This window comes from Procambarus clarkii, chromosome 34, assembly GCF_040958095.1.
Source record: "Procambarus clarkii isolate CNS0578487 chromosome 34, FALCON_Pclarkii_2.0, whole genome shotgun sequence".
NCBI classification, from domain to species: Eukaryota; Metazoa; Arthropoda; class Malacostraca; order Decapoda; family Cambaridae; genus Procambarus; species Procambarus clarkii.
The window spans coordinates 17,679,501-17,697,260 of NC_091183.1; the positions used below are offsets into that span (position 1 = coordinate 17,679,501).

Genomic DNA, 17,760 nt, shown 5'->3' on the forward strand with positions numbered 1-17,760 from the left:
ATTGTCATATATATATATATATATATATATAGATATATATATATATATATATATATATATATATATATATATATATATATATATTTATATATATATATATATATATATATATATATATATATATATATATATATATATATATATATATATATATATATATATATGTCGTACCTAGTAGCCAGAATGCACTTCTCAGCCTACTATGCAACGCCCGATTTGCCTAATAAGCCAAGTTTTCCTGAATTAATATATTTTCTCTAATTTTTTTCTTATGAAATGATAAAGCTACCCATTTCATTATGTATGAAGTCAATTTTTTTGTATTGGAGTTAAAATTAATGTAGATATATGACCGAACCTAACCAACCCTACCTAACCTATCTTGAGGTTATCTTGAGATGATTTCGGGGCTTTTAGTGTCCCCGCGGCCCGGTCCTCGACCAGGCCTCCACCCCCAGGAAGCAGCCCGTGACAGCTGGCTAACACCCAGGTACCTATTTTACTGCTAGGTAACAGGGGCATAGGGTGAACGAAACTCTGCCCATTGTTTCTCGCCGACGCCTGGGATCGAACCCAGGACCACAGGATCACAAGTCCCGCGTGCTGTCCGCTCGGCCGACCGGCTCCCTATCCTAACCTAACCTATCTTTATAGGTAAGGTTAGGTTAGGTAGTCGAAAAAACAGCATTTCATGAAAACTTGCTTATTAGGCAAATCGGGCCTTGCATAGTAGGCTGAGAAGTGCGTTCTGGCTACTAGGTACGACATATATATATATTTATATATATGTCGTACCTAGTAGCCAGAACGCACTTTTCAGCCTACTATGCAAGGCCCGATTTGCCTAATAAGCCAAGTTTTCCTGAATTAATATATTTTCTCTAATTTTTTTCTTATGAAATGATAAAGCTACGCATTTCATTATATATGAGATCAACTTTTTTAATTGGAGTTAAAATTAACGTAGATATATGACCAAACCTAACCAACCCTCCCTAACCTAACCTAACCTTTCTTTATAGGTTAGGTTAGGTTAGGTAGCAGAAAAAGTTAGGTTAGGTTAGGTTAGGTAGGTTAGGTAGTCGAAAAACAATTAATTCATGAAAAGTTGGCTTTTTAGGCAAATCGGGCCATGCATAGTAGGCTGAGAAGTGCGTTCTGGCTACTAGGTACGACATATACATATATATATATATATATATATATATATATATATATATATATATATATATATATATATATATACATATACATATATATATATATTCATATATATATATATATATATATATATATGTCGTACCTAGTAGCCAGAACTCACTTCTCAGCCTACTATTCAAGGCCCGATTTGCCTAATAAGCCAAGTTTTCCTGAATTAATATATTTACTATAATTTTTTTCTTATGAAATGATAAAGCAACCCTTTTCTCTATGTATGAGGTCAATTTTTTTTTATTGGAGTTAAAATTAACGTAGATATATGACCGAACCTAACCAACCCTACCTAACCTAACCTAACCTATATTTATAGGTAAGGTTAGGTTAGGTAGCCAAAAAAAGCTAGGTTAGGTTAGGTTAGGTAGGTTAGGTAGACGAAAAAACATTAATTCATGAAAACTTGGCTTATTAGGCAAATCGGGCCTTGAATAGTAGGCTGAGAAGTGCGTTCTGGCTATTAGGTACGACATATATATATATATATATATTTAATATATATATATATATATATATATATATATATATATATATATATATATATATATATATATATATATTAAAATATTGCGATAAATAGTCGCTGATCTATTAAATAGAAGATATCCACATTTGAAAAATTAGGAGAACACCTTAGCGCGGAAAAGCGAACCCTCTTCGGACTGTTAACAACGGTAGATTGTTAACGGCCACAAAAGGATTGAAAGAGCTAAGGTATATTTATATATATGGTTGAATTTATAAAGATGTTTTACAATCTCACATATTACAGACCTGTGTCACTGGACCATAACACGTCGCCTTTCCAGGCGATGTTGTATATAGTGTTGGGTTCATCAAAACATTCTATGGGGAAAGGCGTCCAGCACACCGTTGCCTCAGTACCTCCTCCCCCGATGACACAAGAGACAGAGCTTGGCGGAACTGTGGTGGGAGACAACTGTCAGTACATGACTCTGCCTGAAGCAAAGTATCATTAACAAGAAAATAAGTAATATTGACGAGACTGAAACAAATCATCCAACTCACCCACAAGGAATGAAAGTGAGAGTGTGGGTTAACGTCTTGAAAGAACCGATACACCGCCACTTTAAATTTCTTTCAAGTATCTGGGTTGGGGAACGTGGTATCATCACGTACAGAAGCACCTGTTTATTAGAAGCCCTAAAAGTCCACATTTACTTCATGGGGATAAAATAGTTGAGAGTCAAATAATAAATATAGGTCGCTTTATTAATACAATGGATATCACCCTATTATCCAATAATGATAGCATCTTACATACAGAGATCACACTAACGTGATGCATCAAATTTTGTTCATGATAGCATCTTTCTATGCTGTGGATGGACTACTCAAAATATGGACCTTTATTCCCTACAAAAATATTTCTGTATTTTTGGAATATTAAATATCAAACGTAAAATGACAAGAAGTATACCATTTAGGCCGAAAATACACAATCCGTGGATCAAATTTAGTACATATATGCAATAGGCCAATGAAAGGTCTATGGTTGGTGCCTTTTACACAATTACCATTACAGAATGAGGAAATATAGTTGGTGTAGCGGCCGTGCTGGGAACACACCACCCACGGTCACTATACACTCACATTCTCATTACTTAGCTTTGTAGAATATATATATATATATATATATATATATATATATATATATATATATATATATATATATATATATATATATCTAACACGAATTTTCTCAATCTTTCGTACATTTCTTTTCACTGTTGGAGGTAATTCAAAAATCAATTATCCAAAATTCATTTTTATTTCAAGTCTGACGCGACACTTGAGCGCGTTTTGTAAAACTTATTACATTTTCAAAGACTTTAGTTTACACATACACAACGGAATAGAACTTACACATCTCCGATTTGTTTATATCTACATTTGAGTGAGGTGGACGGGGTGAGGTGGTATTAATAGGGTATTAAATTCATCAACACAAGACAGAACACGAAACAATGGGTATTGAATGGAAGTGATTGTAGAAAGCCTATTGGTCCATATTTCTTGATGCTTCTATATTGGAGCTGAGTCTTGAGGTGGGTAGAATATAGTTGTGCATTAATTGGCTGTTGATTGCTGGTGTTGACTTTTTAATGTGTAGTGCCTCGCAAACGTCAAGCCGTCTGCTATCGCTGTATCTATCGATGATTTCTGTGTTGTTTACTAGGATTTCTCTGGCGATGGTTTGGTTGTGGGAAGAGATTATATGTTCCTTAATGGAGCCCTGTTGCTCCACCTGCCTTACCCTACAGAGTTCTTCATTGAAGAACTCTGTAGGGTAAGGCAGGTCCTAGTCAACAACTGCTTCTCCAATGGTTTCGTTGAAGACATCATAAGAAGGAAAGTGAAACGCCATGCAACCTCTGAAGAGACAACTAACATAACACCTATACCCCCTATTAGACTATTTTACAGGAACTTCTTTTCCGCAGCTCATAAAACGGAGGAAAGGGTCCTGAAAGATATTAATAGAAACGTTATCCCTACAGACAAAAATCAGAGGATAAAACTGACGATTTACTATAAAACCAGAAAAACGGCCAGCCTACTCATGAGAAACTCTTCAGACACAAAGCAGAACGCTTTAAAAGAGACCAACGTCGTCTATGCCTTCAAATGCCCTCTTGGGGACTGTAAGCTCCAAAAAACCCAGCATATAAGCAAGACAACATCTCTTTCTAGGTGTTTAACGATGCATAAGCAACAGGGCTCCATTAAGGAACATATAATCTCTTCCCACAACCAAACCATCGCCAGAGAAATCCTAGTAAACAACACAGAAATCATCGATAGATACAGCGATAGCAGACGGCTTGACGTTTGCGAGGCACTACACATTAAAAAGTCAACACCAGCAATTAACAGCCAATTAATGCACAACTATATTCTACCCACCTCAAGACTCCGCTCCAATATAGAAGCATCAAGAAATATGGACCAATAAGCTTTCTACAATCACTTCCATTCAATACCCATTGTTTCGTGTTCTGTCTTGTGTTGATGAATTTAATACCCTATTAATACCACCTCACCCCATCCACCTCACTCAAATGTAGATATAAACAAATCGGAGATGTGTAAGTTATATTCAGTTGTGTATGTGTAAACTAAAGTCTTTGAAAATGTAATAAGTTTTACGAAACGCGCTCAAGTGTCGCGTCAGACTAGAAATAAAAATGAATTTTGGAGAATTGATTTTTGAATTACCACCAACAGTGAAAAGGAATGTACGAAAGATTGAGAAAATTCGTGTTAGAATTATTAATCTTACTTTTTCGGTCATATTTAATAATATATATATATATATATATATATATATATATATATATATATATATATATATATTATATATATATATATATATATATATATATATACAATATATATATAATATATATATATATATATAATATATAAAATATATATATAATATATATATGTAATATATATTATATATAATATATAATATATATGTATATATATATATATATATATATATATATATATATATATATATATATATATATATATATATATATATATATATATATATATGTATATTGCTATTAAATATGACCGAAAAAGTAAGATTAATAATTCTAACACAAATTTTCTCAATATTTCTTATGGTTCTTTTCACTGTTGATGGTAATTGAAAAATCAGTTCTCCAAAATTAATTTTTATTTCTAGTCTGACGCGACACTTGAACGCGTTTCGTAATAACTTATTACATTTTCAAAGACTTTAGTTTCCACACACATAACTATAACCTGCAAACATTAAACAGATTTCTTACTATGCTATAATTCAAACAACATTTCATTTTGTATACCTGCATTTGGGTGAGGTGATATGTTCCAACAGTTTTGGATGAGGTGAAAACAAACGTTCAACACAAGATAGAACACGAAATATTGGGTAATATTGGGTAAAGTTAAAGGGGAAGAATGGAAGTAAATGCAAAGGGCCTATTGGCCCATATTTCTTGATGCTTCTATATTGGTGCGGAGTCTTGAAGTTGGTAGAATATAGTTGTGCAGTAATTGGCTGTTGATTGCTGGTGTTGACTTCTTAATGTGTAGTGCCTCGCAGATATCAAGTCGCCTGCTATCACTGTATCTATCGATGATTTCCGTGTTTTTTGTTAAGACTTCTCTGGTGATGGTCTGGTTGTGGATAGAGATTATATGTTCCTTATGGAGCCCTGTTGCTTATGCATCGTTAATCGCCTGGAAAAAGTTGTTGTTGTCTTGCCTATATACTAAGTTCTTTGAGGCTTACTATCCATTCCCCATGTGGGCATTTGAAGGCATAGACGACATTGGTCTCTTTCAAAGCGATCTGCTTTGTGTCTGGAGAGTTTCTCATGAGTAGGTTGGCAGTTTTCTTGGTTTTATAGTAAATCGTCAATTGTATCTTCTGATTTTTGTCTGTAGGGATAACGTTTCTATTAACAATATCTTTTAGGACCCTTTCCTCCGTTTTATGAGCTGTGGAAAAGAAGTTCCTGTAAAATAGTCTAATAGGGAGTACAGATTTTATGTTAGTTGTCTCTTCAGAGGTTGCATGGCGTTTCACCTTCCTTCTTTTGATGTCTTCAACGAAACCATTGGAGAAGCCGTTGTTGACTAGGACCTGCCTTACCCTACAGAGTTCTTCATCGACTTGCTTCCATCCTGAGCTGTGGCTGAGAGCACAGTCGACATAAGCGTTAACAATACTCGTCTTGTACCTGTCTGGGCAGTCACTGTTGGCATTGAGGCACATTCCTATGTTTGTTTCCTTAGTGTAGACTGTAGTGTGGAAACCTCCGCTCCTTTCCATGACTGTTTCATCTAGAAAGGGCAGCTTCCCATCCTTCTCCATCTCGTAAGTGAAACACAACACAGAATTCCGCTCAAATGCCTTCATCAGCTCCTGCAGATGTCTGACATCAGGTACCTGTGTAAAAATGTCATCAACATACATGCAGTATATGGCCGGTTTCAAGTTCATGTCGACTAAGATTTTTTGTTCGATGGTACCCATGTAGAAGTTCGCAAACAGGACACCTAGGGGAGAACCCATGGCGACCCCATCTACTTGCTTATACAAGTGCCTATCCGGGCTCAAGAAGGGTACCTCTTTAGTACAAGCTTGTAGTAGTTTCCGTAGAATGTTTTCTGGTATGTCAAGAGGAGTACAAGCTTGATCACGATACACTCTGTCCGCTATCATCCCGATTGTTTCATCCACAGGTACGTTGGTAAACAGTGATTCTACGTCCAACGAGGCTCTTATCCCTGTGGCCTGTGTTCCCCGCAGTAAGTCAACAAGTTCATTTGCAGACTTCAGGCTAAAGGCGCAAGGGACATAAGGAGTCAGCAAGCCGTTGAGTCGCTTCGCCAGTCTGTACGTAGGTGTGGGTATCTGGCTGACGATTGGCCGAAGTGGGTTTCCAAGCTTGTGTGTCTTGACATTTCCATATGCGTATTCAGGTTTGTTTTCCTCAAATATCTTTGGCTGGTGGAGTCCGGATTTCTTGGCGTTCACAGTTTCGAATATATATATATATATATATATATATATATATATATATATATATATATATATATATATATATATATATATATATATATATATATATATATATATATATGCGAAAAAGCCTGAATGGTCCCCAGGACTATATGCGAATGAAATATATATATATATATATATATATATATATATATATATATATATATATATATATATATATATATATATATATATATATATATATATATATATATATATATATGTCGTACCTAGTAGCCAGAACGCACTTCTCAGCCTAGTATGCAAGGCCCGATTTGCCTAATAAGCCAAGTTTTCATGAATTAATTGTTTTTCGGCTACCTTACCTACCTAACCTAACCAAACCTAACTTTTTCGGCTACCTAACCTAACCTAACCTGTAAAGATAGGTTAGGTTAGGTTGGGTAGGGTTGGTTAGGTTCGGTCATATATCAACGTTAGTTTTAAGGACAATAAAAAAAATTGACCTCATATATAATGAAATGGGTAGGTTTATCATTTCATAAGAAAAAAATTAGAGAAAATATAATAATTCAGGAAAACTTGGCTTATTAGGCATATCGGGCCTTGCATAGTAGGCTGAGAAGCGCGTTCTGGCTACTAGGTACGACATATATATATATATATATATATATATATATATATATATATATATATATATATATATATATATATATATATATATATATATATATATATACATATATATATATATAAATATATATATATATTTTCTTATTCATATATATATATATATATATATATATATATATATATATATATATATATATATATATATTTTCTTATTCATATATTCATATATATAATATATATATATATATATATATATATATATATATATATATATATATATCTGAAAACTCACACCCCAGAAGTGACTCGAACCCATACTCCCAGAAGCAACGCATCTGGTATGTACAAGACGCCTTAATCCACTTGACCATCACGACCGGACATAATGAGGTGATAGCCGAGGCTATTTGAACCACCCCACCGCCGGCACTCGGATAGTTATCTTGGGCATAGCATTTTACCAAATCACCTCATTCTTTGGGGCAACACGTGAGGAACACAAATGCGAACAAGCCTGAATGGTCCCCAGGACATATGCAACTGAAAACTCACACCCCAGAAGTGTCTCGAACCCATACTCCCAGAAGCAACGCATCTGGTATGTACAAGACGCCTTAATCCACTTGACCATCACGACCGGACATAATGAGGTGATAGCCGAGGCTATTTGAACCACCCCACCGCCGGCACTCGGATAGTTATCTTGGGCATAGCATTTTACCAAATCACCTCATTCTTTGGGGCAACACGTGAGGAACACAAATGCGAACAAGCCTGAATGGTCCCCAGGACATATGCAACTGAAAACTCACACCCCAGAAGTGACTCGAACCCATACTCCCAGAAGCAACGCATCTGGTATGTACAAGACGCCTTAATCCACTTGACCATCACGACCGGACATAATGAGGTGATAGCCGAGGCTATTTGAACCACCCCACCGCCGGCACTCGGATAGTTATCTTGGGCATAGCATTTTACCAAATCACCTCATTCTTTGGGGCAACACGTGAGGAACACAAATGCGAACAAGCCTGAATGGTCCCCAGGACATATGCAACTGAAAACTCACACCCCAGAAGTGACTCGAACCCATACTCCCAGAAGCAACGCATCTGGTATGTACAAGACGCCTTAATCCACTTGACCATCACGACCGGACATAATGAGGTGATAGCCGAGGCTATTTGAACCACCCCACCGCCGGCACTCGGATAGTTATCTTGGGCATAGCATTTTACCAAATCACCTCATTCTTTGGGGCAACACGTGAGGAACACAAATGCGAACAAGCCTGAATGGTCCCCAGGACATATGCAACTGAAAACTCACACCCCAGAAGTGACTCGAACCCATACTCCCAGAAGCAACGCATCTGGTATGTACAAGACGCCTTAATCCACTTGACCATCACGACCGGACATAATGAGGTGATAGCCGAGGCTATTTGAACCACCCCACCGCCGGCACTCGGATAGTTATCTTGGGCATAGCATTTTACCAAATCACCTCATTCTTTGGGGCAACACGTGAGGAACACAAATGCGAACAAGCCTGAATGGTCCCCAGGACATATGCAACTGAAAACTCACACCCCAGAAGTGACTCGAACCCATACTCCCAGAAGCAACGCATCTGGTATGTACAAGACGCCTTAATCCACTTGACCATCACGACCGGACATAATGAGGTGATAGCCGAGGCTATTTGAACCACCCCACCGCCGGCACTCGGATAGTTATCTTGGGCATAGCATTTTACCAAATCACCTCATTCTTTGGGGCAACACGTGAGGAACACAAATGCGAACAAGCCTGAATGGTCCCCAGGACATATGCAACTGAAAACTCACACCCCAGAAGTGACTCGAACCCATACTCCCAGAAGCAACGCATCTGGTATGTACAAGACGCCTTAATCCACTTGACCATCACGACCGGACATAATGAGGTGATAGCCGAGGCTATTTGAACCACCCCACCGCCGGCACTCGGATAGTTATCTTGGGCATAGCATTTTACCAAATCACCTCATTCTTTGGGGCAACACGTGAGGAACACAAATGCGAACAAGCCTGAATGGTCCCCAGGACATATGCAACTGAAAACTCACACCCCCAGAAGTGACTCGAACCCATACTCCCAGAAGCAACGCATCTGGTATGTACAAGACGCCTTAATCCACTTGACCATCACGACCGGACATAATGAGGTGATAGCCGAGGCTATTTGAACCACCCCACCGCCGGCACTCGGATAGTTATCTTGGGCATAGCATTTTACCAAATCACCTCATTCTTTGGGGCAACACGTGAGGAACACAAATGCGAACAAGCCTGAATGGTCCCCAGGACATATGCAACTGAAAACTCACACCCCAGAAGTGACTCGAACCCATACTCCCAGAAGCAACGCATCTGGTATGTACAAGACGCCTTAATCCACTTGACCATCACGACCGGACATAATGAGGTGATAGCCGAGGCTATTTGAACCACCCCACCGCCGGCACTCGGATAGTTATCTTGGGCATAGCATTTTACCAAATCACCTCATTCTTTGGGGCAACACGTGAGGAACACAAATGGATTAAGGCGTCTTGTACATACCAGATGCGTTGCTTCTGGGAGTATGGGTTCGAGTCACTTCTGGGGTGTGAGTTTTCAGTTGCATATGTCCTGGGGACCATTCAGGCTTGTTCGCATTTGTGTTCCTCACGTGTTGCCCCAAAGAATGAGGTGATTTGGTAAAATGCTATGCCCAAGATAACTATCCGAGTGCCGGCGGTGGGGTGGTTCAAATAGCCTCGGCTATCACCTCATTATGTCCGGTCGTGATGGTCAAGTGGATTAAGGCGTCTTGTACATACCAGATGCGTTGCTTCTGGGAGTATGGGTTCGAGTCACTTCTGGGGTGTGAGTTTTCAGTTGCATATGTCCTGGGGACCATTCAGGCTTGTTCGCATTTGTGTTCCTCACGTGTTGCCCCAAAGAATGAGGTGATTTGGTAAAATGCTATGCCCAAGATAACTATCCGAGTGCCGGCGGTGGGGTGGTTCAAATAGCCTCGGCTATCACCTCATTATGTCCGGTCGTGATGGTCAAGTGGATTAAGGCGTCTTGTACATACCAGATGCGTTGCTTCTGGGAGTATGGGTTCGAGTCACTTCTGGGGTGTGAGTTTTCAGTTGCATATGTCCTGGGGACCATTCAGGCTTGTTCGCATTTGTGTTCCTCACGTGTTGCCCCAAAGAATGAGGTGATTTGGTAAAATGCTATGCCCAAGATAACTATCCGAGTGCCGGCGGTGGGGTGGTTCAAATAGCCTCGGCTATCACCTCATTATGTCCGGTCGTGATGGTCAAGTGGATTAAGGCGTCTTGTACATACCAGATGCGTTGCTTCTGGGAGTATGGGTTCGAGTCACTTCTGGGGTGTGAGTTTTCAGTTGCATATGTCCTGGGGACCATTCAGGCTTGTTCGCATTTGTGTTCCTCACGTGTTGCCCCAAAGAATGAGGTGATTTGGTAAAATGCTATGCCCAAGATAACTATCCGAGTGCCGGCGGTGGGGTGGTTCAAATAGCCTCGGCTATCACCTCATTATGTCCGGTCGTGATGGTCAAGTGGATTAAGGCGTCTTGTACATACCAGATGCGTTGCTTCTGGGAGTATGGGTTCGAGTCACTTCTGGGGTGTGAGTTTTCAGTTGCATATGTCCTGGGGACCATTCAGGCTTGTTCGCATATATATATATATATATATATATATATATATATATATATATATATATATATATATATATATTATATATATGATATATATATATATATATATATATATATATATATATATATATATATATATATATATATATATATATATATATATATATATATATATATATATTATTAAATATGACCGAAAAAGTAAGATTAATAATTCTAACACGAATTTTCTCAATCTTTCGTACATTTCGTTTCACTGTTGGAGGTAAATAAAAAATCAATTTTCCAAAATTCATTTTTATTTCTAGTCTGACGCGACACGAGCGCGTTTCGTAAAACGTATTACATTTTCAAAGACTTTAGTTCACAAATACACAACTGAATATAACTTACGCATCTCCGATTTTATATCTACATTTGAGTGAGGTGGAAGGGGTGATGTGGCATTAACACAAGACAGAACTAGATGCGGTATTAATAGGGTATTAATTTCATCAACACAAGACAGAACAAGAGTATTAATAGGGTATTAATTTCATCAACACAAGACAGAACACGAAACAATGGATATTGAATAGAAGTGTTTGTAGAAAGCCTATTGGTCCATATTTCTTGATGCTTCTATATTGGAGCGGAGTCTTGAGGTGGGTAGAATATAGTTGTGCAATAATTGGCTGTTGATTGCTGGTGTTGACTTCTTGATGTGTAGTGCCTCGCAAACGTCAAGCCGCCTGCTATCGCTGTATCTATCGATGATTTATGTGTTCTGTGTTGAGTAGGCTGGCCATTACGGCCAGCCTACTCATGAGAAACTCTCCAGACACAAAACAGAACGCTTTAATGGAGACTAACGTCGTCTATGCCTTCAAATGCCCTCTTGGGGACTGTAAGCTCCAAAAAACCCAGTAAATAGGCAAGACAACAACATCTTTTTCTAGGCGTTTAACGATGCATAAGCAACAGGGCTCCATTAAGGAACATATAATCTCTTCCCACAACCAAACCATCGCCAGAGAAATCCTAGTAAACAACACAGAAATCATCGATAGATACAGCGATAGCAGGCGGCTTGACGTTTGCGAGGCACTACACATCAAGAAGTCAACACCAGCAATCAACAGCCAATTATTGCACAACTATATTCTACCCACCTCAAGACTCCGCTCCAATATAGAAGCATCAAGAAATATGGACCAATAGGCTTTCTACAAACACTTCTATTCAGTATCCATTGTTTCGTGTTCTGTCTTGTGTTGATGAAATTAATAGCCTATTAATACTCTTGTTCTGTCTTGTGTTGATGAAATTAATACCCTATTAATACCACATCTTGTTCTGTCTTGTGTTAATGCCACATCACCCCTTCCACCTCACTCAAATGTAGATATAAAATCGGAGATGCGTAAGTTATATTCAGTTGTGTATTTGTGAACTAAAGTCTTTGAAAATGTAATAAGTTTTACGAAACGCGCTCGTGTCGCGTCAGACTAGAAATAAAAATGAATTTTGGAGAATTGATTTTTTATTTACCTCCAACAGTGAAACGAAATGTACGAAAGATTGAGAAAATTCGTGTTAGAATTATTAATCTTACTTTTTCGGTCATATTTAATAATATATGTCTACAGGAAAGACTGCTACCAAATATACCAATATATATATATATATATATATATATATATTGATTAATCTTACTTTTTCGGTCATAATATTTAATAATATATGTCTACAGGAAAGACTGCTACCAATATATATATATATATATATATATATATATATATATATATATATATATATATATATATATATATTGATTAATCTTACTTTTTCGGTCATATTTAATAATATATGTCTACAGGAAAGACTGCTACCAAAATATACCAATACATATATATATATATATATATATATATATATATATATATATATATATATATATATATATATATATATATATATGTATATATATATATATATATATATATATATATATATATATATATATATATATATATATATATATATACATATTCATATATATATATGTCGTACCTAGTAGCCAGAACGCATATCTCAGCCTACTATGCAAGGCCTGATTTGCCTAATAAGCCAAGTTTTCATGAATTAACTGTTTTTCGACTACCTAATCTACCTAACCTAACTTTTTGGGCTACCTAACCTAACCTATAAGGATACGTTAGATTAGGTTAGGTAGGGTTGGTTAGGGTCGGTCATATATCTACGTTAATTTTAACTCCAATAAAAAAAATTGACCTCATACATAATGAAATGGGTAGCTTTATCATTTGATAAGAGAAAAAATAGAGAAAATATATTAATAATAAGCCAAGTTTTCCTGAATTAATATATTTTCTCTAATTTTTTTCTTTTGAAATGATAAAGCTACCCATTTCATTATGTATGGGGTCAATTTTTTTATTGGAGTTAAAATTAACGTAGATAAATGACCGAACCTAACCAACCCTACCTAACCTAACCTAACCTAACCTATCTTTATAGGTTAGGTTAGGTTAGGTAGCCGAAAAAGTTAGGTTAGGTTAGGTTAGGTTAGGTAGCCAAAAAAGTTAGGTTAGGTTAGGTAGCCGAAAAAGTTAGGTTAGGTTAAGTAGGTTAGGTAGTGGAAAAACAATTAATTCATGAAAACTTGGCTTATTTGGCAAATCGGGCCTTGCATAATAGGCTGAGAAGTGCGTTCTGGCTACTAGGTACGGCATTATATATATATATATATATATATATATATATATATATATATATATATATATATATATGTTGTACCTAGTAGCCAGAACGTCGTACTCGGCCAGTTATGCAAAGCCCGATTTGGCTAATAAGCCAAGTTTTTCTGAATTAATATATTTTCTCTAATTTTTTTCTTATGAAATGATAAAGCTACCCATTTCATATTGTATGAGGTAATTTTTTTTTATTGGAGTTAAAATTAATGTAGATATATGACCGAACCTAACCCACCCTACCTACCCTAACCTAACCTATCTTTATAGGTTTGGTTAGGTAGCCGAAAAAGTTAGGTTAGGTTAGGTAGTCGAAAAACAATTAATTCATAAAAACTTGGCTTATTAGGCAAATCGGGCCTTGCATAGTAGGCTGAGAAATGCGTTCTGGCTACTAGGTACGATATATATATATATATATCGTAAATATATATATATATTTATATATATATATATATATATATATATATATATATATATATATATATATATATATATATGTATATATATATATATATCGAAATTATATATATATAAATATATATATATATATATCGGTTCCTGGACGATGGCACCCTGGCAGGGACACAGGAGTCCCTGCTAGAAGATCTACAGCTGGTGAAATCTAATGGAGAGGAGTTAGGACTCACCCTAAACCCATTAAAGTGTGAAATCATCTCATCCAGCCAACCAACCATAGATGCAGTGCGAACCATATTGCCAGGAACCCAAGTGATCGCTCCCACCGACAGTGTGCTGCTAGGGGCACCTCTGGGCTCGAGCGCCATTGAGGTAGTCCTCGAAGAAAAGCTAAACGACCTGAGGAGGATGGAGGGAAGAATAGGGGCTTTGGACGCCCACGATGCTTTGTACCTTCTCACAAGGTGCCTGGCTTTGGCCAGACTGACCTATTTCCTAAGGTGTGCTCCCTCCTTCGACAGCCCAAAATTAACAGAATATGACACACTCCTAAGGTCAATAACCGTGAAAGTGTTAAACCTCTCCCTGCAAGATGACCAATGGGACCAAGCAACGCTCCCAGTTAGACTCGGGGGAATAGGTATTCGCAAGGCAACACAGTTAGCATTGCCAGCATTCTTATCCTCGACCAGTGCAACAGGTGAATTAGTTAAGGAAATACTATCGAAACACCTAAGAGACTCCATTGGAATTCATGATCCCAAATTCGCGGAAGGAGCCGGTCAGTGGGACACACTCGTCAACTCTCATCCTCGACCGACTTTTCCAAATGACTGCAAACAGTCCAAATGGGATAGCCCCATAGTGGAGAACATCGCCACATCATTGCTGGAGGCAGCTTCCAGGAAGGACAAAGCGCGTCTTCTAGCTGTGCAAGCGCCCCATGCTGGGGACTTCCTGGTGGCAGTCCCTAATTCCGCCTTGGGCACCCGCCTGGACCATCGGACCCTAAGTATTGGTGTTGCTCTGCGCCTTGCCGCCCCTGTCTCCACCGAGCACCGGTGTATTTGCGGCCATGCACGGGCAGACCAATACGGCAGCCATGGTCTCATCTATCGTAAGACACAGGGAAAGATTGCCAGACATGAAGCAGTCAATGACATCATCAAGAGAAGCTTGGCTTCAGCTGGATGCCCAGCACAAAGGGAACCTCAGTTGTGCAGACCTGACAACAGCCAAAAACGCCCAGATGGAGTCACCCTGCAGCCATGGAGGGAAGGTAAACAGGTCGTGTGGGACTACACGTGTGCATCCACATTGGCTGATACCTATCTACCTTACAGCGCAGCTGAGGGAGGCGGGGCGGCCACCTTCAGGGAGACCCAGAAAACTAACAAGTACAGGGACCTAGAACGTTGTTACAGGTTCGTGCCAATAGGCTCTGAGACTCTGGGCGCCTGGGGTAAATGTGCACTTAAGTTCCTGAAGGAGCTGGGCGAGGAACTCAATGGGAAGACTAGAGACCCAAGAGCGGCCAGTTTTATGTTTCAGCGCCTCAGTGTCGCTGTTCAGAGGGGAAATGCGTGCTGTATCTTGGGTACGCACCCGACCCCCGAGGAGCTGGACGAGGTCTTCGAACACTGATTGGTATATTGTTATATAAGTGTGTGTTTTCTGTAAACTGTAACATTGCAATAAAATCAAATAAAAAAAAAATATAAAAAAAAAATATAAAAAAAAAATAAAAAAAAAAAACTAGAGGTGGTAGGAGAGGAAAAGATTAAAGTATTCAGTGAGAATCCACAAGGTCTTCTCTGAACACTATTTATTTTCTTCTTCGAGGATGTGGGTCCCTTTAATTAAACCAGTGGTGGTACCCCTAAATATATATATATATGTATATATATATATATATATATATATATATATATATATATATATATATATATATATATATATATATATATATATATATATATATATATATATATATATATATATATAACTTTAGAACACTTTCCCACCAGGAGACTCGAACCCTAGCCAGCACAGAAGCCTTCCAGCAACTGGCATAACAGGTACGCCTTAACCCTCTCCACCACCTGCTCAGACCCTTAAAAGAGATGGTAATTTCGGAGTATTTAAATACCACAAAGATCACCACCTCCCAAGAGCACTAGAGCAAGTGAGGGGTCATTTAGACGTTAATTTCATCAAGTCCCTGTTAATATGGGAAGACACAGTGTCTATGCTTAAGGCACAACTCTCCTAAACACGAGAGTCAAGTATACAACTTTAGAACACTTTCCCACCAGGAGACTCGAACCCTAGCCAGCACAGAAGCCTTCCAGCAACTGGCATAACAGGTACGCCTTAACCCTCTCCACCACCTGCTCAGACCCTTAAAAGAGATGGTAATTTCGGAGTATTTAAATACCACAAAGATCACCACCTCCCAAGAGCACTAGAGCAAGTGAGGGGTCATTTAGACGTTAATTTCATCAAGTCCCTGTTAATATGGGAAGACACAGTGTCTATGCTTAAGGCACAACTCTCCTAAACACGAGAGTCAAGTATACAACTTTAGAACACTTTCCCACCAGGAGACTCGAACCCTAGCCAGCACAGAAGCCTTCCAGCAACTGGCATAACAGGTACGCCTTAATATATATATATATATATATATATATATATATATATATATATATATATATATATATATATATATATATATATATATATATATATATATATATATGTCGTACCTAGTAGCCAGAACGCACTTCTCAGCCTATTATGCAAGGCCCGATTTGCCTAATAAGCCAAGTTTTCATGAATATATTGTTTTTCGACTACCTAACCCACCTAACCTAACCTAACCTATCTTTTTTGGCTACCTAACCTATAAAGATAGGTTTGGTTAGGTTAGGTAGGGTTGGTTAGGTTCGGTCATATATTTACGTTAATTTTAACTCCAATAAACAAAATTGACCTCATACATGAAGAAATGGGTTGCTTTATCATTTCAAAAGTAAAAAAATTGAGAAAATATATTAATTCAGGAAAACTTGGCTTATTAGGCAAATCGGGCCTTGCATAGTAGGCCGAGTACGACGTTCTGGCTACTAGGTACAACATATATATATTTATATATTGTCAGGGAACGTCCTGTAAGCGAGTGACGATGTACAAGAACATAATCCCGAAATCTTGGCAGGATCGCCAATGTCGGGGTTTACTTTAGTTATAAGTATTAGTATTGTAGAGGTGACCCACGTGTTACAACAATAGTACAGTAATATTTCACCTGGAACTGTCGTCGTAGGGAGAGGTAGGGCTGGTAGGGTAGGTGGAGCAAGTCTAGGCTCCTCAGGAAGGGTAGGACAGAGGGAGTCAATGCCTCTTAGGGGTCCTATGGGCACATATCCTAAGTGCCAGTGGTGCCGGGCAGGCGTCG

The 17,760-nt window shown here is 38.1% G+C and overlaps 1 protein-coding gene across 3 annotated transcripts in view; it reads right to left on the bottom strand.

Moving 5' to 3' along the window:
- Positions 1-17,760, bottom strand: part of LOC123762149 (phosphatidylinositol phosphatase PTPRQ) — a 190,335-nt gene that overhangs the window by 77,141 nt on the left and 95,434 nt on the right. For 2 of the 3 annotated variants that reach the window (XM_045748528.2, XM_045748525.2), the window contains one exon: positions 1,990-2,139. The exons of the other annotated variant lie outside the window; for it this stretch is intronic. In XM_045748528.2, the coding sequence (XP_045604484.1) occupies positions 1,990-2,139 (150 nt within the window). The remainder of the gene's footprint in view (positions 1-1,989; positions 2,140-17,760) is intronic. 3 annotated transcript variants of the gene reach the window in all.